The sequence below is a fragment of the Podarcis erhardii genome, assembly GCF_964252035.2.
Source record: "Podarcis erhardii genome assembly, chromosome: 13".
Lineage (NCBI taxonomy): Eukaryota > Metazoa > Chordata > Lepidosauria > Squamata > Lacertidae > Podarcis > Podarcis erhardii.
Genome location: NC_138502.1, coordinates 19751473 through 19770932, shown reverse-complemented (window position 1 = coordinate 19770932; position 19460 = coordinate 19751473). Strand labels below are relative to the sequence as shown.

Genomic DNA, 19460 nt, shown 5'->3' with positions numbered 1-19460 from the left:
ACGACAACCCTGTGAGGTAGGTTAGGCTGAGAGACAGTTCCCTCCAAGGCAGTGTGTATAAGATTGCAGCTGTAATTCCTTTTGTTTTGTTTTGAAATGCAAAACTCAACTTTACATTTGAATGTGTATTTAATTAAATATGTAAACTCACAACCTTGGCCCACATCTAAATCTGACTTCCCTCAAATTTGCATACAAATTAAACATGAATCTTCCACTCACTGCATTTCCATTTGGAATTATTATTTAATATGAATGGGAATAATTCATATTAAATGAGTTTGGGTGCTCAATGTGATTGGATGTTCATTACATTTACGGCTGTTTTGCTTTTTTTGGCCAGGTATGGCATGTTGTAAATCCAAAACAACTGTTGGATTGCAGTCAAGCTTTTGAACTCATACCTGATTTGGGCCTCTTCATTAAAACTTCAGAACAAACATGAGGGAAAACACTTTTTTTTTGTAGGTTAGGTTGTGAACATTTCTAAAATAAGGTACTGTTCCTCTGATGTCTCAATCAAGAAATTACACCTGTGTTCTTTGAAACCCTTACTAGTGAAAGCAGGAGGTGTGTGTGGCTGGTGACGGCTAGTCAGGCCCAGCACCAAAACCCAGTACCTTTGGGCAGTTGCTGGTGTTGCACTCATGCCTCATGTAGGGTGGCTGGGCCTTCAAGCTGTCATTAAAAATATCCCAAAATGTATTTTGGGAGTTATTGTGGGAAATTCACACATGCTCAGAGCACCTTCCTTGTATTTTTTCACATATGGGCCCAAGAGCTAAAAACAAAACATAAAAGTTGTTGCCCCAGAATTTAGTTTAGCGCTGGCAAAAGAAATATGTGAGTGGATTAGGAGGGGGCAGGTTGGAGGAGGAGGGTTCACTTCAGGGCAATGCGGGTGGAAACCTTTGGGCTCCACAGACCTGATCCTTACCAGGATTGGCTTTGCAAGTAAAACCACCTAACTAGCAATCGTCTAACATCACAATGAGGCAGCAGTCAGCAAGGCGCTGCTGCTAAAATGGAGAAAACAAACATCATTTTAGCAGGGGCTTCAGTAAAGGGGTTTGTATTGAATTCTGTCAAGATGAGCAGGATTTAACGCCCCCTCCTATCAATAGCTGGTGAGCTGGAGGGTCAAATCCTGCCACAATGGCTGCATGCACAGCCCAAACAGAATTGAACCCTGCCCATCAGCTGGCATCACTCACCTATTGGAGTGGTGTCAGGTGGTTGATAGGCATGGGGGGTGTGGGGGGGATGGCTTGATGGGTGAAGGTTGGCCGACGGGTAAGAGGTGCCCCATCCTTGCTTCAAGGCATGGAAAATTTAAATGGTAGCTCCCCAACTGATTCAAACCTCCCCAGGGCTGATCAAAACTTTGGGAGATAATTAACATTGTGTCCAGGACAGGTCAGTGGTAAGCTTTGTCAGGGCCCAAGATCTTCTGCAGCTGCTCAAGGATAATAGAATCATATACAGTCATACCTTGGATCCTGAATGCCTTGGTACTCGGACATTTTGGCTCCCGAGCGCCACAAACCCGGAAGTGAGTGTTCCAGTTTGCGAACGTTCTTTGGAACCCGAACATCTGATGGGGCTTCCGTGGCTTCTGATTGGCTGCAGGAGCTTCCTTCAGCCAATCAGAAGCCGTGCTTTGGTTTCCAAACATTTTGGAACTCAAACGGACTTCCAGAATGGATTCCGTTTGACTTCCAAGGTACGACTGTAATTGTAGAGATGGAAGGAACCATGAAGGTCATCTAATCCAATCCCCTGCAATGGAGGAATATTTTGCCCACCATGAGGGCTGGAACCCACAATGCTGAGATTAAGAGTCTCGTGTTCTTACTGAGCTATCCCAATTTTTGACACCAGGCGGCCTGCAGGCAGAAACACAGCCAGCAGCTTCCTTTGGAGCCTTTAATGAATTATTGCTTTCCTGACAAGATAGGGATCATCTCATGTTCTGTGTCTTGTAACAAATTTGGGAATCGTTGCTGTTACTGAAGGAAATCTGATCAAAACCTCTAGGTACGTGTGTTAGAATTATTCCCTGCTCTTGTGCCCTCAACAGCCATCCCTGTATATCCAATCCAGGAAGAGTAAGAAACATTCAGACTTTCAGTTCCCTGCTTCCAGCCCCAGCCCAACATTGCTGATCAGCGCAGTGAAGAACAGAGAAGCATTGTTACCGATATGAAAATAATTTAATGAAGGTTTTATGTTCCAAAATCCATCGTGCGGCCCTGGGACACAATAGGCAAGGGGGCTGGTTTTGATCTCTCCTCTTCTTTTTTGGTGTGTCTTTGCACCCCCGTGTAGCCAAGTGAAAAGTCTTTCAAGTGCCCCGTGGCCTCTGTTTGCACCCAAGTGACACCGGTAATGGGATCTGCACACGAATACCACCATTCCCTGCCCGTCCCCCCACCCCAATTCAGCATCCACGGATGAGCCTGTGGAACTGAAGGCTTTCCCCGCTCCAACCTCTTTGAGGATCTCACCATTCCCAGGCCTTGGCATCTCATGAAACGTGAACCTGCGAGATGCCTGAACTTCCATGTGTTATAGAGAACGCATCTCTCCTGTCACACAATCCTAAATTCCATGCAGGTATGAATCCTGCCACGATGGGAGACTTCCACCAAAACTCTTTGTCCCACAGGCAAGGTTTACAAAACCCCAGGGAAAATCCCAGCTTCAAAGAAGGCACAGATGTCTCCCCCAAAGGGATGTGGCAATAGGATTCTCAGCACCTCAGTACTCTCCTGGCCCAGAGAAGGTTGTTTAGGCAATGTTGCTACACAAGTTCCTGCTGTCAAAACAACTTTCAGTTTCTCCAGAACGTCCTTATCTGTGCCAAACGGTGCATTGGCTTCCATTAAATTCCGGCTCCCCTGCCTCCAACCTGCAGAGCATATGCTTAGAAGGTTGGTCTCTTGGTTCCTAGCAAACTGAGGAAGTTCTGCTCCAGGGACCTGGCAGTAGAAAGGGAGCTGGTCATGACAGGGGTGAAGGTGGAAGTTATAAGGTTTGCATGGCTTCAGATGGTGGAGATGAGAGATTTGAGAGAGGACTGGTTGGTGGACGAAAGGTTCTCGTAACTGTGGCACAGGCATGAACAGTCTGAGGAGGCCTCGTCGTCCCCGGCAACCCCGCCCCCGTTGCGCAAGGGGCGGTGGTGCGGTGCGCCGCGCGTGGTGCAGATCACGACCCGGGTGTGGCGGTAGGCCACAGCCCACGCCTCGCCCCCAAGGCACTGGCAGCGGCTTCGAGGGCCTTTGGAGGAGAAAGGGCCCAGCGAGCTGCCAGTCTTCTTCTGCACAAAAAGGCAGGTCCTGGAGATAAGGAAACAAACAAACAGTGCAATCAGGTGAGTCAAAGATTGACGCCACCCCTAGCAATGGCCCAGCATCCTGAGCATGTATCTAATGTCCAACATGTACAAGACTCTCTAGATTAATGGTAGCCAGTGTGGGGATCTCTATATGTTTTTGGACTACAGTTCCCAGCATCCTCTGCCAACATGACCAAAGTGACTCACTTCCTCTTAACTCCTTGTCATTCCCCAAAAAGGGGGCAGAATCTAGGACTCTTTGCTCCCTACAATACACCCCCCCCCACCCACACACCAAAAGATGGGAATGAAATGCAAGACCTCTGACTCACTCCCATCATCCAGTTGAAACCCCAGCCTACCTCTTGCGTAGATGGTATGAGATGATGAGGATGGCTAAGATGAAGGTCCCTGTAGCTGTGTACATCACCCAAGCTGTGTTAACAAAAGAACAGAAGACACTATTTATGTACAACCTTCCACCGAGATCTAGAAAGCTACAGGGCAGGGTTGATTAATCACCATGCTGAGTCCTCTACCAGAATTAAGTCTCTTTCTAGCTCTCACAATGGAAAGGAAATTACTTTCAGACATTGCAAATATGATAAGAGGATGCTATACTGGTCAGCTTACATTTCTGTGTAAAAAGCTGACCAATACCTACTTGGTAGAGACATCCTGTGCATTTCATATAAATTTATAATGTCTGCTGCATCACGCAGATCCAAAAACCCAAAAGGTCAGCCACTTCCAATCTGTTTATTGAGCCAAAGTAGGAAGCTGGTTGGGATCTGTGATCAGACCTACCATCTATTTTTTAAAAGCAGTTCTTTTTAAAGACAGCAGCTTTGATCACAGAGCTCCAACATCTTGTTTATGTTTGTCAAGAGTGGTGATTTAAAACAGGGACAGGGAATCGGCGGCCTTCCAAATGTCATTGGACAACAAGTCCCATTATCCCTGACCACTGGCCATGCTGGCTGGGGCAGATGGGATCCAGCACCACTTGGAGGGCTTTGGGCTCCCCTTCCCCAATTTAAAGCACCTTCTAGTCCCTCTGACATTGCACAGCCTCCTCACCACCAGGCCTTTGGCTGATTGACATCTGATGCCCTTTTAAAATGTGTTTTTGTAAGCGGGGATTATTACGTTGTATTTGTTTTTATTATGGATTTTGTGTAGTTTTTTATTGTGATTTTATGTTGTGAACCGTCCTGAGATCTGCGGGTATAGGATGGTATACACATTTAATAAGTAAATAAAAATACAAAATTGCCACCAGGTTGTGCCAAATGTTCTATATAACCCTCAGCACAAAATAAAGACTGGAAGGTGGGCATTATACAGCAAAATACACCTAGACGACGGTCTTGTGAGCCCCTTTTGTGCCCTAAAGTGGCTCACAAGACCGTCGTCTAGGTGTATTAAAATTAAATGATTAAAATAATGATAGTAATAGTAACAATAACAATAATAAGTCTACAGTATTTGGAGAAGAGAGAAGACCCACAAGAAAGCAGAAGTTGGCTCCAGATTTAAAGGGCCCATCCACATTTTTGTTTGTCCCATGATTTCAGGTCATGGGTCCAAGAGGAGGGTTTTTTGAGGGGGGCAGGATTGATCCTGCTGCTTTCCCTGGGAAAACCAGCTGTTTACCTCAGAAATGGAACAAACTCAAAAAAATCCTCTTGGACAAGGAGCTGTTTATTTTCGGAGGGAAATTTAAAACATGGTGCAAATCCGTGTAAAGGTGTTCTCTGTATACATCTCTCTCTCTCTCTCTCTCTCTCTCTGTGTGTGTGTGTGTGTGTGTGTGTGTACACACAGCGAGAGCTTTGCATGCATGTTGGCAGACAATAAATGTAGTAGTCATGTTAGCAATGTAAGGCCTCATCCCATGGGCTGTGTGCATTCCACAGTTCCTCAATTGCACCATGCAAGCACTCAGCAATCTGAGAGACTTGGGGGTTTTTTTGTTTCATGCTCCTAGTCCCTGTAGATATACAGATGTGAAAGCGCATGGGCAATGCTGCAGAAACCAGGTGGGGTGACAGCCAAGCAGGGCTTTTAGCAAAAGCAAAATAGGGATGAGGCTGCCCTGCCTAGCTCTCTTCCCTTCCCCATGGCTAGGAAGGGTTGTGCAAAATCAGCAGATGTGAAATAATTGTGCTTAATAATACACAGGTCACAGAATCCAGTTTTTACTGCATGCTGAGTTCTGATTTTTCTTTCATTCGTTCTATTTAAGTGCAAGGTGTGCAAAGCTTTGCCCAGAATAAGAGAGAGTTCAGGATCTCTAATGTCATTTAACTCACAGCTGACTACAAAGTGCATTATGTTACAAAGGTACAGACTATGACCCCTGGTGGCTGGATTGCACCACAACAAATTTTACACAGCCTGGGAACCGAAGGTCAACTAGCTACACTTTGGAGATGGGCAAATCAGTTTACTTCAAATCTGTTTCCTTTTTGCTTGTGGTCACCCATAAGTTCATTCTGTGCCATTTCCACATTAATCTACTTTTTTTTAAAAAAAATGCCAATTAATTTCTATCAAAACATGCATTTCCAAACCTATTTTTTTTATCAAAGCATGCATTTCAAAAGTATTTTGATACGTTTTTTGAGCCAAGAATAGCATTGGAACATTCAGAGAGCTTGGACATTTGTGGGCGACAAAATTCCAATTCACACATTAGTACAGGAAGAGCAAATCAGTTCATATTGGAATTTGCAAAGATCCAATTCTTCAAGCATCCCTATTAAATTATGTGTGAATGTGTATTATTAGAGAATCTTAATGGTTTGGCGTTTGTTTTTTTAGAAGCTGCTTTAAGAGAAGGAAATGTAGACTGTGGAATGGAGACAGTGCTTTACCCTTTTCCTCCCCGTTTCTCAGCTCCAAATGGCACCCACAGTAAGATTTGCCAGCCCCGCCCCACGCTCTGATACCACTTACATGCTATCCTTGAAAACGTGCAACTGTAATCCTGTGTGTGGAATTGGGGAGCTGTTATGGGAAGGGGTTTAGAATTGTGAAATGGTGGGTAGAGAAAGGATTAAGCACACATAGGTTGCCTTTCACTGATCTGTACTCCCCTTTGCAAAAGTTAACTTCTTGCTTTCTAAAAAAAAAGGGGGGGTCATCTGGCAGGCGCATGTGTGCAATGAGTTGTTAGCCCCACATTTCCTGCAGGGAATGTCCTCATCAGAGACTGTTTTGACTTGAGCCAGCCAATTGGGTTATAGCACAAGCTGCAGCATCGAGGGCCAAGCCTAGTTCTTTACCTCCTACCCCAATGGCAGAGTCATTGGCACTGTATGTCCAGGTGGAGTTCAACCAATCAGAGGAGGTTGGGATGAGACGGGATCCGTCACCTGGTAGGGTTCGTAAATCAGACCGGGCTCCGTTGACAGGGGGACCTTTCACTCCTGCAGGGAAATCAAAACAGTTTATTGTCTTCGTGGTGGATTTTTAGCCTACCCTGTTCCCAAAGTCTGGAATCCAAGCCTTATGAGGAACGGTTGAGGGAGCTGGGTATGTTTAGCCTGCGAAAGAGGAGACTGAGAAAAGATATGATAGCCATCTTCAAATATCTTAAGAGCTGTCACATGGAAGATCTCAAACCAATGGCTTCAAATTGCAAGAAAGGAGATTCCGACGAAACCTTTCTGACAGTAAGAGCTGTTCAACAGTGGAGCGGTCTCCCCTCGGGAGGTGGTGGACTCTCCTTCCTTGGAGGTCTTTTAGCAGAGGTTGGATGGTCATCTGTCATGGATACCTTAGATGAGTTTCCTGCATTGCAGGGAGTTGGACTAGATGACCCTCTGCTTACTGTGTCACAATTGTGAAGCAAGAGCCCCAGGGCACTTCAAGACTGTCACAAGTGATGCCGATTTGGAGCTCTTGCAAAACAAACCTGCTTCCCAGAAAGATAGGTGAACCATAAATGAACTGCAAAGTGTGGGGTTGTGATGTAAATTATGAAATTTATAGCTGTGAGGGTGTGCAATTGCTCTTAAATGGTTTTTAAAATTCTAAGTGTTTTAAAGTTCTCAGCTTTTGACGTTCTCGGCTTTTAAAAAGCTTTCTTAGGTGGTTTTTAATTGTGTTTAAATAGGTTTTCGTTTGCATTTTAAATCCTGCTGTTCTAACACATTGACCTTTTCTGCCCTGAGCAACGCTGGCAGGATCTGGAAGCATCCAAATTGAACAAACAAAGGCCACCAGCAGGTATTTTGCCTGACGATCAATAAGACGGTACCTTTCCTGTTTCCTGGCCAACGGACACAGAGGCCCAGGGACAACCAAGAAAGCCATTGTATTAATAGTTTATACAATTAAACAGCAATGCATCAGGCCACTTGTATTTAGGCTTTTCCTATTCTGTATTCATTCTGCCTCCCCCCACCCCAATCTCCCAACCAGCTGCCCTACCCACCTTTAGTTCACAATCATTTTTGGCTACAGGCCTGCGGCTGCACAGGAGGTTCAAAGGGACACACCAGGAGAAACTTGCCCATAGTTAACCCATTGGGTGACTATTTCAAAGGTGCTGTCACCAGCGGGAGGGTGAGCGAGTGCGAGGAACCCACACACAGGGCTTCCCAAGCGCTGTCAAAAGAAATCCTCCCCATTCCCAGGGCCCCAGTTCAAAGGGCCGGTCACCCTCCTCCCTTTCCAGGTGTGCAAGCAAGAGCTTCTAATTAGAGACTCTGACACACCGAGCCCCAGGGAAGAGTTGGCAGGCGCTGGAGTGAGTCCGGGAGTTCAAAGACAGCCTCACTCCGCCTCAGCCGCACACCACGCCACCTCAAAGTCTTCTGGTGTGGGAACAGGGGTTCTTACTTTTGGTCTTTGCTGCGGCCCTCCAGACCCACTCGGGAAGAGTCTTCTTTCCCCTGATCTACCTCCTCTGCAGGTGATCGCTGCAGCGTTACTCAACCCAGGTGGAACAGGTTTATCCCGCCCATTCTACCCCCGGGGCAGATGCATCGCAGAGTCAGGCCTTGGCGCATACCTCTGTACAAGATGGCAAAGCCCTGGGCTTGCAGGAGCTGATCCGAATGGAAAGAGAGGAGCAGGTGGTCGGTGGGGAACAGCAGGGGAGCCCCCGGCCTCCGGCGCCCATCAAACTGAGCCAGCAAGAGGTTGCTGTGTCCATCCCACAGCTCCAGGCGGTCGTTGGGGTCATGCACGTCAAAGATCCGGAAGGTGACCTCCACGGACTCGCAGCCCAGGGGGTGCAGGGACCAGGTGCAGTTGCTGTCGGCTTCGTAGTCATCCGGGAACTGCGGAGAGTAAATCACTCCAGAGAGATCGCTGAAGTTTCCCTGGCAGGCACCCATGGATACTTTGGGGTGGAGAGACAAGCAGGGCGGGGGGGGGGGGAGAATCAGAATAAAAATGTAATCAATAGAGGGATGCAACTTTTAGGGTGCCCAGTTTTTTGTTTTAATTTTCAGTGACAAGAAAACCCTGCCCCTTTGCGCAAAATGGCTTTCCACATTGTGAGCGTTTGTGCAAAACAGCTTTCCGTGCAGTTACACCAACAGAACCCAGCTTCTTGTAATAAATTTCCCATCCAGACAAGCAGCCAATCATCTTCTGCATGAGTAAGACTGCTTACAGAATTGGAACGCGGTTTTACGGAGGTGTGTAAGATTATGCATGGGGTGGAGAAAGTGAACAGAGTGAAGCTTCTCGCCGCATCTCGTAATACTAGAGCCTGGGGCCATCCCAGGAAGCTGAATGGCAGAAGATTCAAGACAGACAAAAGGAAGTAGTTCACACACAGCATTTGGTTAAGCTGCGGAACTCACTACTGCCAAAAGTAGCAATGACCGCCATATTGGACAGCTTAAAAGGGAGATTAGAAAATTGATGGCAGATAAGACTATCAGTGGCTGCTACCTATCATAGCTGTGTATTACATTCAATCTCGGAGCAGTTTGCCTCTGAATGCCAGTTGTTCAGGAGTGGAGAGAGTGCTGTTGTGCTCACTGGCCTCTGGTGCGTCACTCTGGGAAACTGGAAGTTGGGCTAGGCAGACCTTTGGTCTGATCCAGACGAGCTCTTCTTTTTAGCAGGATCAAGCTTCAGACATGCTGGACTTTGCCAGGGGGCTGTCTGTCTGCCCACACAGCCCAGAAGCAAGTACATGGTCTGTCAGGGAACTGCCATCGGAGCCAGAGGGAGAGGGAGGGCTCCAGAGGGATTCCGGAGAGCGTACCGGGAGGTAGAGAGGCAGCCCATCTTCTGGGGAAGGAAATCAGCGTAGCACCAGTGGAGAAGGGGGGCAGATGGGGGAATCGGCGAGGGGGCTCCATGACTCCTCGCCAGAGACCAGCGGGGAGAGCACGGGTCCTCCGCTGCCCACACCCTCCCTGCGCAGAAGGCTTCCGCGCAGGGAGAGTAGGCGGAGACTAGGCGTCAAAGAGCTTCTTTGCTGGAAGAAGTTCAAGAAACGCCCACTGACGGATTCTGCCAGCGATTGAGACAGCCACAGGTGAGTGGTTGTCCGGACAGAAAGGGTTCACCCAGGTAACTCAGCCAAGTGTGGTGCTAATTTACGCACGAGCAACCCCTAGAACCATTACACGGTCCCAAGCCAAGTGGATGTCAAGATCCAGAACTAGAATCAGAGAGACTGGAGGAAGGTGCACATGGCCACAGGCAGGCAGGGGTCAAGATGACCCGTCAGCCTCAGAGGATCTGATTGAAGCAAGGGCTTGGTCAGAACCAGGTGGGTCAAGATCCAAGGCAGCCATAAAAGACTGGTGGGCAGCACTTCGGCAACCTCCTCACGCTGGAGACGAGTTGCTCAGACTGAGCAGCAAGCTCTGAAGTAAGGCTTTATAGGGCCTGGTTGGTTGTGATTGGCCCTAGACAGTCATGTGACTAGGGCAAGATTGCATGCTGGTACCTCAGCCTGGATGGCGCCCTTGATGCCCAGAATTCATCAGACCAGTGGTCCATCTAACTAAGCATTGTCTTCCCTGCCTGGGGAAGCTCTCTAGTGTTTCTGACACAGGAAATTCCCAGCACTATGTGGCGTTGCTAAGGATTGAATCAAGAATCGTTTGTGTTCAAAGCAGATGCTCTTCCACTGAGTTCTGCCCCTTGCCTGGCATACCAGGTTCATAGTAGGAACAGAGGGCTGGTGGTACGTGCTCTCCAGATCCTGACCTCTGGAAGCCACAGCAGGAGCCACTCGATGCAAACCTTTTAACTGGGGTGAAAATACATCTGTCAGAGCTGCCCGAGGTCCCAGCTCACAAAGGACCAACGCCAGTTCTTATTATATACAAAAGTCTTTATTGAAGTTCAGTTTCGATTTCAAAGCCGCGGCGTGCAGCTCTACGTCTTGGACTCTAGACCGCTGAAGCTCCGTCTGAATCTCCTCCCCCCAGACACCAGTTCAAGACTCTAGCCTTGCTCCACCTCTTCCTCTGCTCTTTCCTCCTCTGGGTCCGCTTGTCCGCTGGGGTCTTGCCCTTTCTGGACTCTTCTGACACTGAGTCCCCTGATTCTTCCCCCTGCCTCCGGCGGGCTTTAGGACCTGGTTCCCAATCCGGGCTTTCTGCTGTCCCGCACGCCTGTACATTTGAACTTGGCGCGCACGCCCAGCCGGCAACCTTTCTCCTGACCAGTTACAGATAGGTAGCCGTGTTGGTCTGCCATAGTCAAAACAAAACAAATTCCTTCCAGTAGCACCTTAAAGACCAACTAAGTCAGTTCTTGGTATGAGCTTTCGTGTGCATGCACACTTCTTCAGATACGTATCTGAAGAAGTGTGCATGCACACGAAAGCTCATACCAAGAACTGACTTAGTTGGTCTTTAAGGTGCTACTGGAAGGAATTTGTTTTGTTTCTCCTGACCGTTACACTGCTCCTGTCACTGCTTCCCCCTTCGGGAGTGCTAGCTGGACTTGACTTCCCCTCCGTTCCCTCACTCTGCGATAGAGGCGTGGCCAGCCCTGACTCATCTTCTCTCCCTACTGGAGGAGACGCTGGCCCTGACACATGGGACTCTTCCCCCCCACTCCGCTCTGGTGGGGGAACTGGTCCTGATCTCCCGCTGCTGCTTTGGGAATCCCCGCTGGCCCCTTGCTTCTGGTGTGTCCCCCCTGGGACCCCCCTTGCCCTGGCCATCGGCGCCCCCCTCTGGGAATCTTCTGAATCGCTGGAGAAGCTCATGGAATCTCTCGGGCCACTGTCATACTCCCCTACGCTGCCCTCAGATTCCTCCCCTTCGCTCTCCGTTTCCTCTCTCCCCTGTGTCTCTGCTCCTGAGCCCCTGACAACATCATATAGTAATTAATGAACTGCGTGCCAGAGCACACTGGGTTGTGCAAGGCAGCCCACTGTGAGAAAGCAGTTAGGTTAATTTGTGGGCCCAAAACACCCACTCCATATCCAGGGGATCTTGCCTGCCGCATCTCTGTAATTTACTGATCTGGCCTTGCCTCCTTCCAATCAGCCACCACTAGGAGGCGCCAGTGTTGCTGCACATTGATGTTGGGTGAGATTGGATGGTTCAGACACTCCCGATGCAGCAGACTGACCCACCCGCAGAGGAGGCTGCCTGTTGCTGCTCTGTGTAATTTGCCGCTCTAATCTTACCTCCTTCCAACCAGCTTTGGCTCTGGCCTGGCAATCATTCGCCTCTAATGTAGAGATACTGTGCAATGAAGAAAATGGCAATGCCCAGAACAGTGAATCACTCAGAGACACAGCAGGTAAGACTCCTTAATTGTTAAGTTTTAATTGGAGGTACAGTGGTACCTCGGGTTAAGTACTTAATTCGTTCTGGAGGTCTGTACTTAACCTGAAACTGTTCTTAACCTGAAGCACTACTTTAGCTAATGGGGCCTCCTGCTGCCGCCACGCCGCCAGAGCACGATTTCTGTTCTCATCCTGAAGCAAAGTTCTTAACCTGAAGCACTATTTCTGGGTTAGCGGAGTCTGTAACCTGAAGCGTATGTAACCTGAGGTACCACTGTACTCTGAAAGGGGGGGGGACCTTTCCGGGTATAATAAGGAAGTATACTTTTTAATTTTAAAAAAAGAAGTGTACCTCCATTGTTTGCAATCATGGCAAGAGACACAAACTCACCCTTTAAAAAAACAACAACCGATAAGAGAGATAAACAGTGTAATGGCAAGACTATAATCCTCACTCATTCACAAAACGTATTGAGTGACCTGGGTCACTTTAGACCATTCCTGATCTCTCACCTTCACAAGCTTCTTGTGAAGATAAAGGAAGAGATTTTTAAAATGTAATAAATAAACACAAAAACAAACTATTATCATTTTTTTTAAGATGGCAAATGGGATGACCCAAGTGTACCAAACAATTACAGTATACTATAACATTCTACAATAACAGTCCAGGCATCTCCACACTCATACGTGATCAGCACACATGCTCCTGCCAACATGTGTGCCATTTTCACCATTGAAAAGGGGCAGAGTGGGGGCAGGGGCAGAGTGGGGCAGGCTAATCCCCACTCGTATGCAGCCCAGTGACATGTACAGCAGCCAGGAATGGAACCTTGTTCCATAAGTGAGGATTCCCCTGTATTCGATATACCTTAAGGACCGCTTGATCCTTTATACCTGTGCCTGATCCCTGCGTCTACAATGGGAATCACCACAGTTTCTCACAGCTCAGATGCATGGCTTGTGTCCGCAAGGAGCCTTGCATTCAGGGTTGTGGGCATCATTTTGTGGAACTCACTTCCAAATGAGATCAGACATGACCCCTCCCTGCTGAACTTCTGGCGCCTACTGAAGGATTTCTATTTCAGAAGTCATTAAAAGTCATTTTTGATCTTACAGTTAGCTTTTTATCTCTGTTGTATTTGCTCAGCTTGCTATACACCACTTGTAATTAAGTGGTAGATAAACTGTAATAATAATAATAGTAATAATAGTAATAGTAATAGTAATGGTAATAATAATAAATGATTTACATGCTGTAATAATATCATTCAGGCATCGTACATTAGAGGGCTGTTGTAAAAAATACTGAGACGATGTGGGTGGCACCCAAAAAGCATTATATTTGTTGTCAAAAAACATTTAAAAAAAACAAAAGCAAAACTCAACTGTTAAGCGTATACACTACACTTTGACATCCCTGAGAGTCAAAACTGGGGAAAGAAAACAACTCAACCGTGTCTGGAAAACAGGAAAATGAAAAATTTCTCAAAAACCAACATTGGTTAGAAATAAATAAATAAATGCAATCCAGATGTCGAGAGAACGTGAGACTGGAAGGATGGGAGCAAAACGAGATCCGCTTTGGAGAAGGCCCGGCAAAGATTCCCTTTTCTAAACCGAAATACTCAAAAAGTCCTTCCATGAAGTGTCCTGTCTATTTCCAATCAGGATCCTCTCTTTCACAGTCATGAAATTTTAGCACCCTCTGTTGGGGCAAGGTGCATGGGAGCGAACACATGCGAGCACAGAGCACCTATGGAAACTCCAGGTTCCCATATATACCCTCTGAGGCTCCATGAACATATCTAATCACATTTTTTTTTAAGGCATAGGATATGGAACACGGAAAGTTGGCCTACACAAAGTCAGACATTTATTTATTTTTTTGTCATGTCCCCGAGTCGCTCAGGGTAGTGTACATGGCTCGCCCCCTCCTCATTTATTCCTCACAACAACCCTGTGAGATAGGTTAGGCTGAGAGAGACAGTGACCTACCTCCCCAAGGTCACCCGGTGAGTTTCATGGCCGACTGGGGATTTTAACCCTGGTCTCCCAGATCCTAGGTCCAACGCTCTCACTGTGACACCACACTGGCTCTATATGATGCATCTAGGCCAGCCGTGCAGGGTGTCAGCCAAGAAGCTCTTCCAGCCCTACCTGGAGATGCTGGGGCCTGGACCTGCGACCTTCTGCATACAAACCATGTGCTCTGCCCACGTAGCTAGGGGCCATCAATCACCACTCTTTGTGGCAACAAATTCCTTAAGATGAATTGCAATCCAACATGTGTCCACATGGAAGTATGAGTTCAACAGGACTTGCTCCCAAGGCCAGGCAACATCCAATTTACCAAGGCTTAAGTTCCGAGGTGAAATTACGTATATTTTGAAACACAATTTGAAAAAGCCTGCAAATGTCCTCTAAACCTATGGAAACCCTTTAAAAAACCATTGGCAACTTACCAGACGCCGAACTCCAGCACAATCGCTCCCTCCAAACCCCCTTGTTCAAACTCCACCTCCGCACAGGTCTTAACGGCCGGTGCAAGGGATCTTGGGATTGCACTTGCAAAGGCTTGTGGGATTGTTAGGCACTGCTTTTTTGCCCTTTCTGGGCTCTCTTAAGTCACTTCTGGGTGTGGCACATTGCACGTATGTACGGTCATGCATCAATTGGGCATGTGGAAGTGTATGGAGGACTGCAGCCTTAATTTTGTGCTGCCCTGCTTCCTAAGGATTTCCCTGGGTGTCCTCTGAATTCTCCCTCAATGGGAAACAGAGAAAAACACTTCTCTCTACCTCTGTGCATAAAAACCTTTGTCATCAGGCATGCAGAGCAGATGCGCGTACATCTTTTTGATTAAAAAACCTTTGATCTGTGATAAGCCTCCTGCGTCCCCACACTTACCATTGTATATGCCAATCCGGCCATCTCCTCCGCACAACTCGCTGGACTTGCCAAAGCAGACTTGGTCGCATTCCACGGCACTCACTGGCTGGCTACGTCGGACATCCCCTTCGTGGCCACAGAAACAGGCATAACCAGCCTCTACGCCAGCAAACTGCAGAGGAGAAAGAGAAAGCTGATTAAAAAAGCATATACACGGGCGGTGAAGCAGGGTGTAGATCTGATCCCATAACCTGCCGATGGTGTTTGTTTGTTGCATGGCTAACAGCACAATCCCATACATGTGCACTCAAAAGCAATCCCAACTGGGTTCAGTGGGACGTACACCCAGAAAAATACGATCAGAGTTGCAACCTCAATGACACCAGTAAACGGCCCCAGTACAGAGAAAGTGAAGCTGAGGTGAACTTTGTTTTTCTTTTTTATATAATTTTTCTGTTCTACAATTTAGAATACTCAGTTAAACATCCTTAAAATATCAGTGACTTCCCTTATTCTCTTTCCATGGTTCATTTTGCATATCATAAATCCCTGCGTATTTTACATAAACTAAACCATTATTACATCCATCAAAACTTATTTACACTGTTGAATTTATTTTAATGCTACCAACGTTTTCAGGTGTACACAATTCCCCCCATATATTCAATAAACATTTTCCAATCTTCTCTAAATGTATGTTCTTCTTGTTCTCTTATTCCGCAAGTTGCACATATTCCATCAGCTTAAGGTGGCCTTTTTCCCCTAGCTGAGGTGGCTTTAAGGAAGGTAAAAGTGGTTTCAAAGAAACGTCGTATCTTCTGGCACATGCAGAGATTTATTTTGTCCCAAATAGGTGCTGCAGGTTTGCAGAATAACACAAAGACTACCAAACCTGCTTGCCAGAGGCAAATCAAGTGTACACACCACACAATGGGTAGCTTTGAAAAAGGGTTGGACAAATCCATGGAGAGTAACACTATCAATGGCTACTTGCCATGATGCTCTGTCTCCACAGTCAGAGGCAGGAATGCTTCTGAATACCAGTGCTGGAAAACACAAGAGTAATATTGTGCTTGGGTCCTGCTTGAAGGTTTCCCACAGGGATCTGGGTGGCCACTATGAGAACAGGATGGTGGACTAAATGGCTGATTGGCCTGACCCAGCAGGCTCTTGTTATGTTCTTATAAGCGGCAGGGGTATCTCTTTAAATATGCCTTCTAGAAAAACACAGAGTTATCTGATAACCAAAGGGAATGAAGCAACAGATTGGGACTGATATTTCTTTTAAGCTTTGGGGCAAATTGTAAAGCAGCAACTTCATCAACGTTTTGTTAAAAAGACCAGCTAATGTTCTAGGGCTGGAGTAGCAGAGCAGGAAAGTACCTTCAACCCTGTGTAGAGCTTAAAAATGCATCACAGCTGAAATTAAATTTTATAAAGAAAAGTCACACAATGACTTGAACATGTGGCAGCTTCACCACCATCTACACACAGGCAATGGCCAATAGATGCTTGCAGGCCTATATCTGAATTTTTGAGACTGGGTAACTAAAAGAACAAATGCAATATCAACAACAACAACACCACCTCTAAATATATCATGGGAGGGGGTGATGTGTTCAAGTACTGGCCAGTCATCCCAAGTGCCTTTGCACTCATTTTTTGTTTCTATGCGTCTGTTATGAATAAGACTTAGTTGAACACAACCCTAAGCCTTTTTCTGTAGGGTTGATGCTTATTTGGGGTTGAACCTAATATTTGCCCTACTCAGTGCTTTTTTTGTAAAATACCGTTTAGGAGTACTCTCATTTTGACTCAAGAAAATCACCATTTTATACTTAAAATTGGGAAAAATAAATACAGTAAATGGACAAAAGTACAAAGATTCACAAAATGTTTAGGGGTATGCATACCCCTGCGTCCCCCCCAGGAAAAAAGCACTGGTCCTACTCAGAATATACCCACTGAAATGAATAGGCTTGATTAATTTAGGTTTGTTAGTTTTAAAGGGTCTACTGTGAATACAACTTACTTCAGTACACCCCATAATTTATATCCCAGGCTTTCTACCATGGAACTCCAAGTTGGTGTACACCGGATTCACTCCTGGTCTCCAAGACACACACTGACTAGGCCGAGATCCGCTTAACTCCAGCAGAGTTGCGACATCAGACCAGGCCATAAGCCTGAAGATGCTATTAGGCAGGCCAGGTGAGGTGAGGTGCCCATGGTTGACAAAGAGCTTTTACCTTATAGCCCCGCTTGCGGCAGAAGCTGAGGCAGACTTGCACTGTAAGCTTGGTGGAGGTGCCGCTGCTCCCACTCAGGGCCGGTGGGGTCCCAGAATCTAAGAAGCAGCCGACGTAACCTGGCACTGGAGAGGAGGACAAAGTGATTGTGTTTTTGTTGTCTGGAAGGGCAAGAAAGCAAAAACCCCAACACCACCCCCTGGAACACTTGTATAAAAAGTTACAGAATTTCACCATGAAGTTATGCACTGATTGGAAACAAAGCTGTCTGTCTGTCTTAAGGCTTCTGCAAGTGCTGCAACAGACCAGTTCTATCAGGCCTCCTGCCCCTCAGCTGTCACCTGGAGAGTTAGCCCAGGCTCGTGCAAGGTGGGGGGGCAGGAGGATACACTTGCCCCAAGCCTCAGAGGGCTAAGCTAACTGGGGTTTATAACTTTATTCTAACAAGACAAGCTCTGTATGTGCCTGGGTCAGCCATTCCATTAGACTCCTTCGTCTTGTCTCTCCACTCTCTTCATTTATCTGTGTGTTTTGGGAGACTGGGGGGTGGGGAACTGGTTTCAGCAGGAGGGGGAGACACCCTGGCTTCTTCACCAGCCTGACTCATCTCTGCAATCTGAGACTCAGTTGTGTGCCTGTCTTTGCTCTGCTCTCTTCATACCTCTTCTGGTTCTGGGTGACCAGGGGGAGGGGAGCTTGCCACAGCAGGAGAGGGAGACCCCCGGCTTCTTCACCAGCCTGAGTCATCTCTGCCTCTTGGCCCCTTTCTCTCCAGCCTCTGCTTCTGCCTCTAATTCTGGACTGCCCTCTTTCAGAGTCTCTTCCTGCTCACTAAATCCTGTTGCCTCTTCAGCTTCCAACACCACCACCTCCCAGCCTGCTCCCTCTTCTCCCTCATCGCCATCCCACCACCAATCCCTTGGCTCTGAGCCTTCTTTTCCTAGGGGTTCCCAAGGGGGTTCCCCCACTGGTGCCTCCAACCACTCCTCTGCACTCAGACAGTCCATCACACACACACACACACAAACACACACACACACACTCTACCCAGGCCTCCTGTACTCACTGTGGCAGGTCGGGATGTCACAATACTTCCAGTAGATGCCTTCCTCGTTCTCCGAGATGTAGCACCAGGGCTGTACGTCCCCGTCCGGGTTGCGACAATAGTTGTGGCTGCCCAGGCCCCATTCGCCGTTGGGGTACTTAGCGGTGTTGTAGGCATGCTCTCGCGTCTGGTTCCAGTAGAGGCAGGGCCGCCCCGTGCTCCCAGGAGAGGTCCTGTTCTGCGTCCCCCGGTAATCAGCTCCATTCACCATAAAACATTCAGACAGCTCTGCAGGCAAGGAGAGAGGGAGGGAGGGCTGGTCAGCGAGACGAATCTTCTCGTTGCACACTCTCGCTTTCTCTCTGGCATCCCAAAGAGGCAACAATATCAATCTATATATCTACATATTGCATTTCTTAAAATCCCACTCTTCTCCCGAGTTGCTCAGTTGCAAACACATACACTTTATCCTTACAACAACCCTGTGAAGTAGGGAAGGCTGAGAAATGGTGGCTGGATCCAGATCATCTCCTAGGATTTAGGGCTAAGAGGGGATGTAAACCTGGGTCTCCATCCACCCTATACCAGCTTAACCACAATAGTTCAGGCCCTGGAATTTTCAGAACTGGATTACTGCAATGCACTCTGTGTGGGGCTTCCCTTGCACTTAGCGCAGACACTGCAGTTAGTGCAGAACGCTGCAACACGGTTACTGACGGGGTGAGACCTTCTCAGTAGACAACCCCTCTGTTCAGAGATGGGCACTGGTGGCTGGTTGGTTACTGTGCCAAATTCAAGGTGTTACTATTAGTACATAAAGACCTTCATGGCTTGGGACTAGTTTACTTGCAGGATCTCCTTGTCCCAGATGGGCCCATTCAGTTGCTTCAGTCTGCAGAACTGGCATGGTAACCAGTGCGACATAATTCAGCAGTTGTAAACACGCACTCTGCTTGACAGGTTTGAATCATGGCATGCCTTGATGAAAACTCACACTCTCACAATCCACGCATACTGAAGCAGAAGAAAGGCTCCTTGAAATCAGCGGGGATAATTTCCTAAGAATTCTGCTGTTAGCCATTGCCTTACCCCAGATCCTTAGACCTCACGGGCCCTGACTTTTAGCTCTTCATTTCTAACAGCAAAAGAGAGAGGGAGAGGGAGAGATTCCTGGATCTTAGAGGATCCAAGCCCATGCTCTAA

At 47.3% G+C, this 19460-nt stretch overlaps 1 protein-coding gene across 1 annotated transcript in view; it reads right to left on the bottom strand.

Annotated features, from left to right (window-relative positions):
- Positions 1–2191: 2191 nt before the first annotated feature.
- KREMEN2 (kringle containing transmembrane protein 2) overlaps positions 2192–19460 on the bottom strand; it is a 31948-nt gene continuing 14679 nt past the window's right edge. Inside the window, exons 2-8 of the mRNA XM_081837108.1 lie at positions 18279–18545; positions 17213–17337; positions 14982–15135; positions 8364–8696; positions 6631–6774; positions 3703–3775; positions 2192–3341 (exon numbers count right to left, since the gene is read on the bottom strand). Of these exons, the coding sequence (XP_081693234.1) occupies positions 3047–3341; positions 3703–3775; positions 6631–6774; positions 8364–8696; positions 14982–15135; positions 17213–17337; positions 18279–18545 (1391 nt within the window). The 3' untranslated portion in view covers positions 2192–3046. The remainder of the gene's footprint in view (positions 3342–3702; positions 3776–6630; positions 6775–8363; positions 8697–14981; positions 15136–17212; positions 17338–18278; positions 18546–19460) is intronic.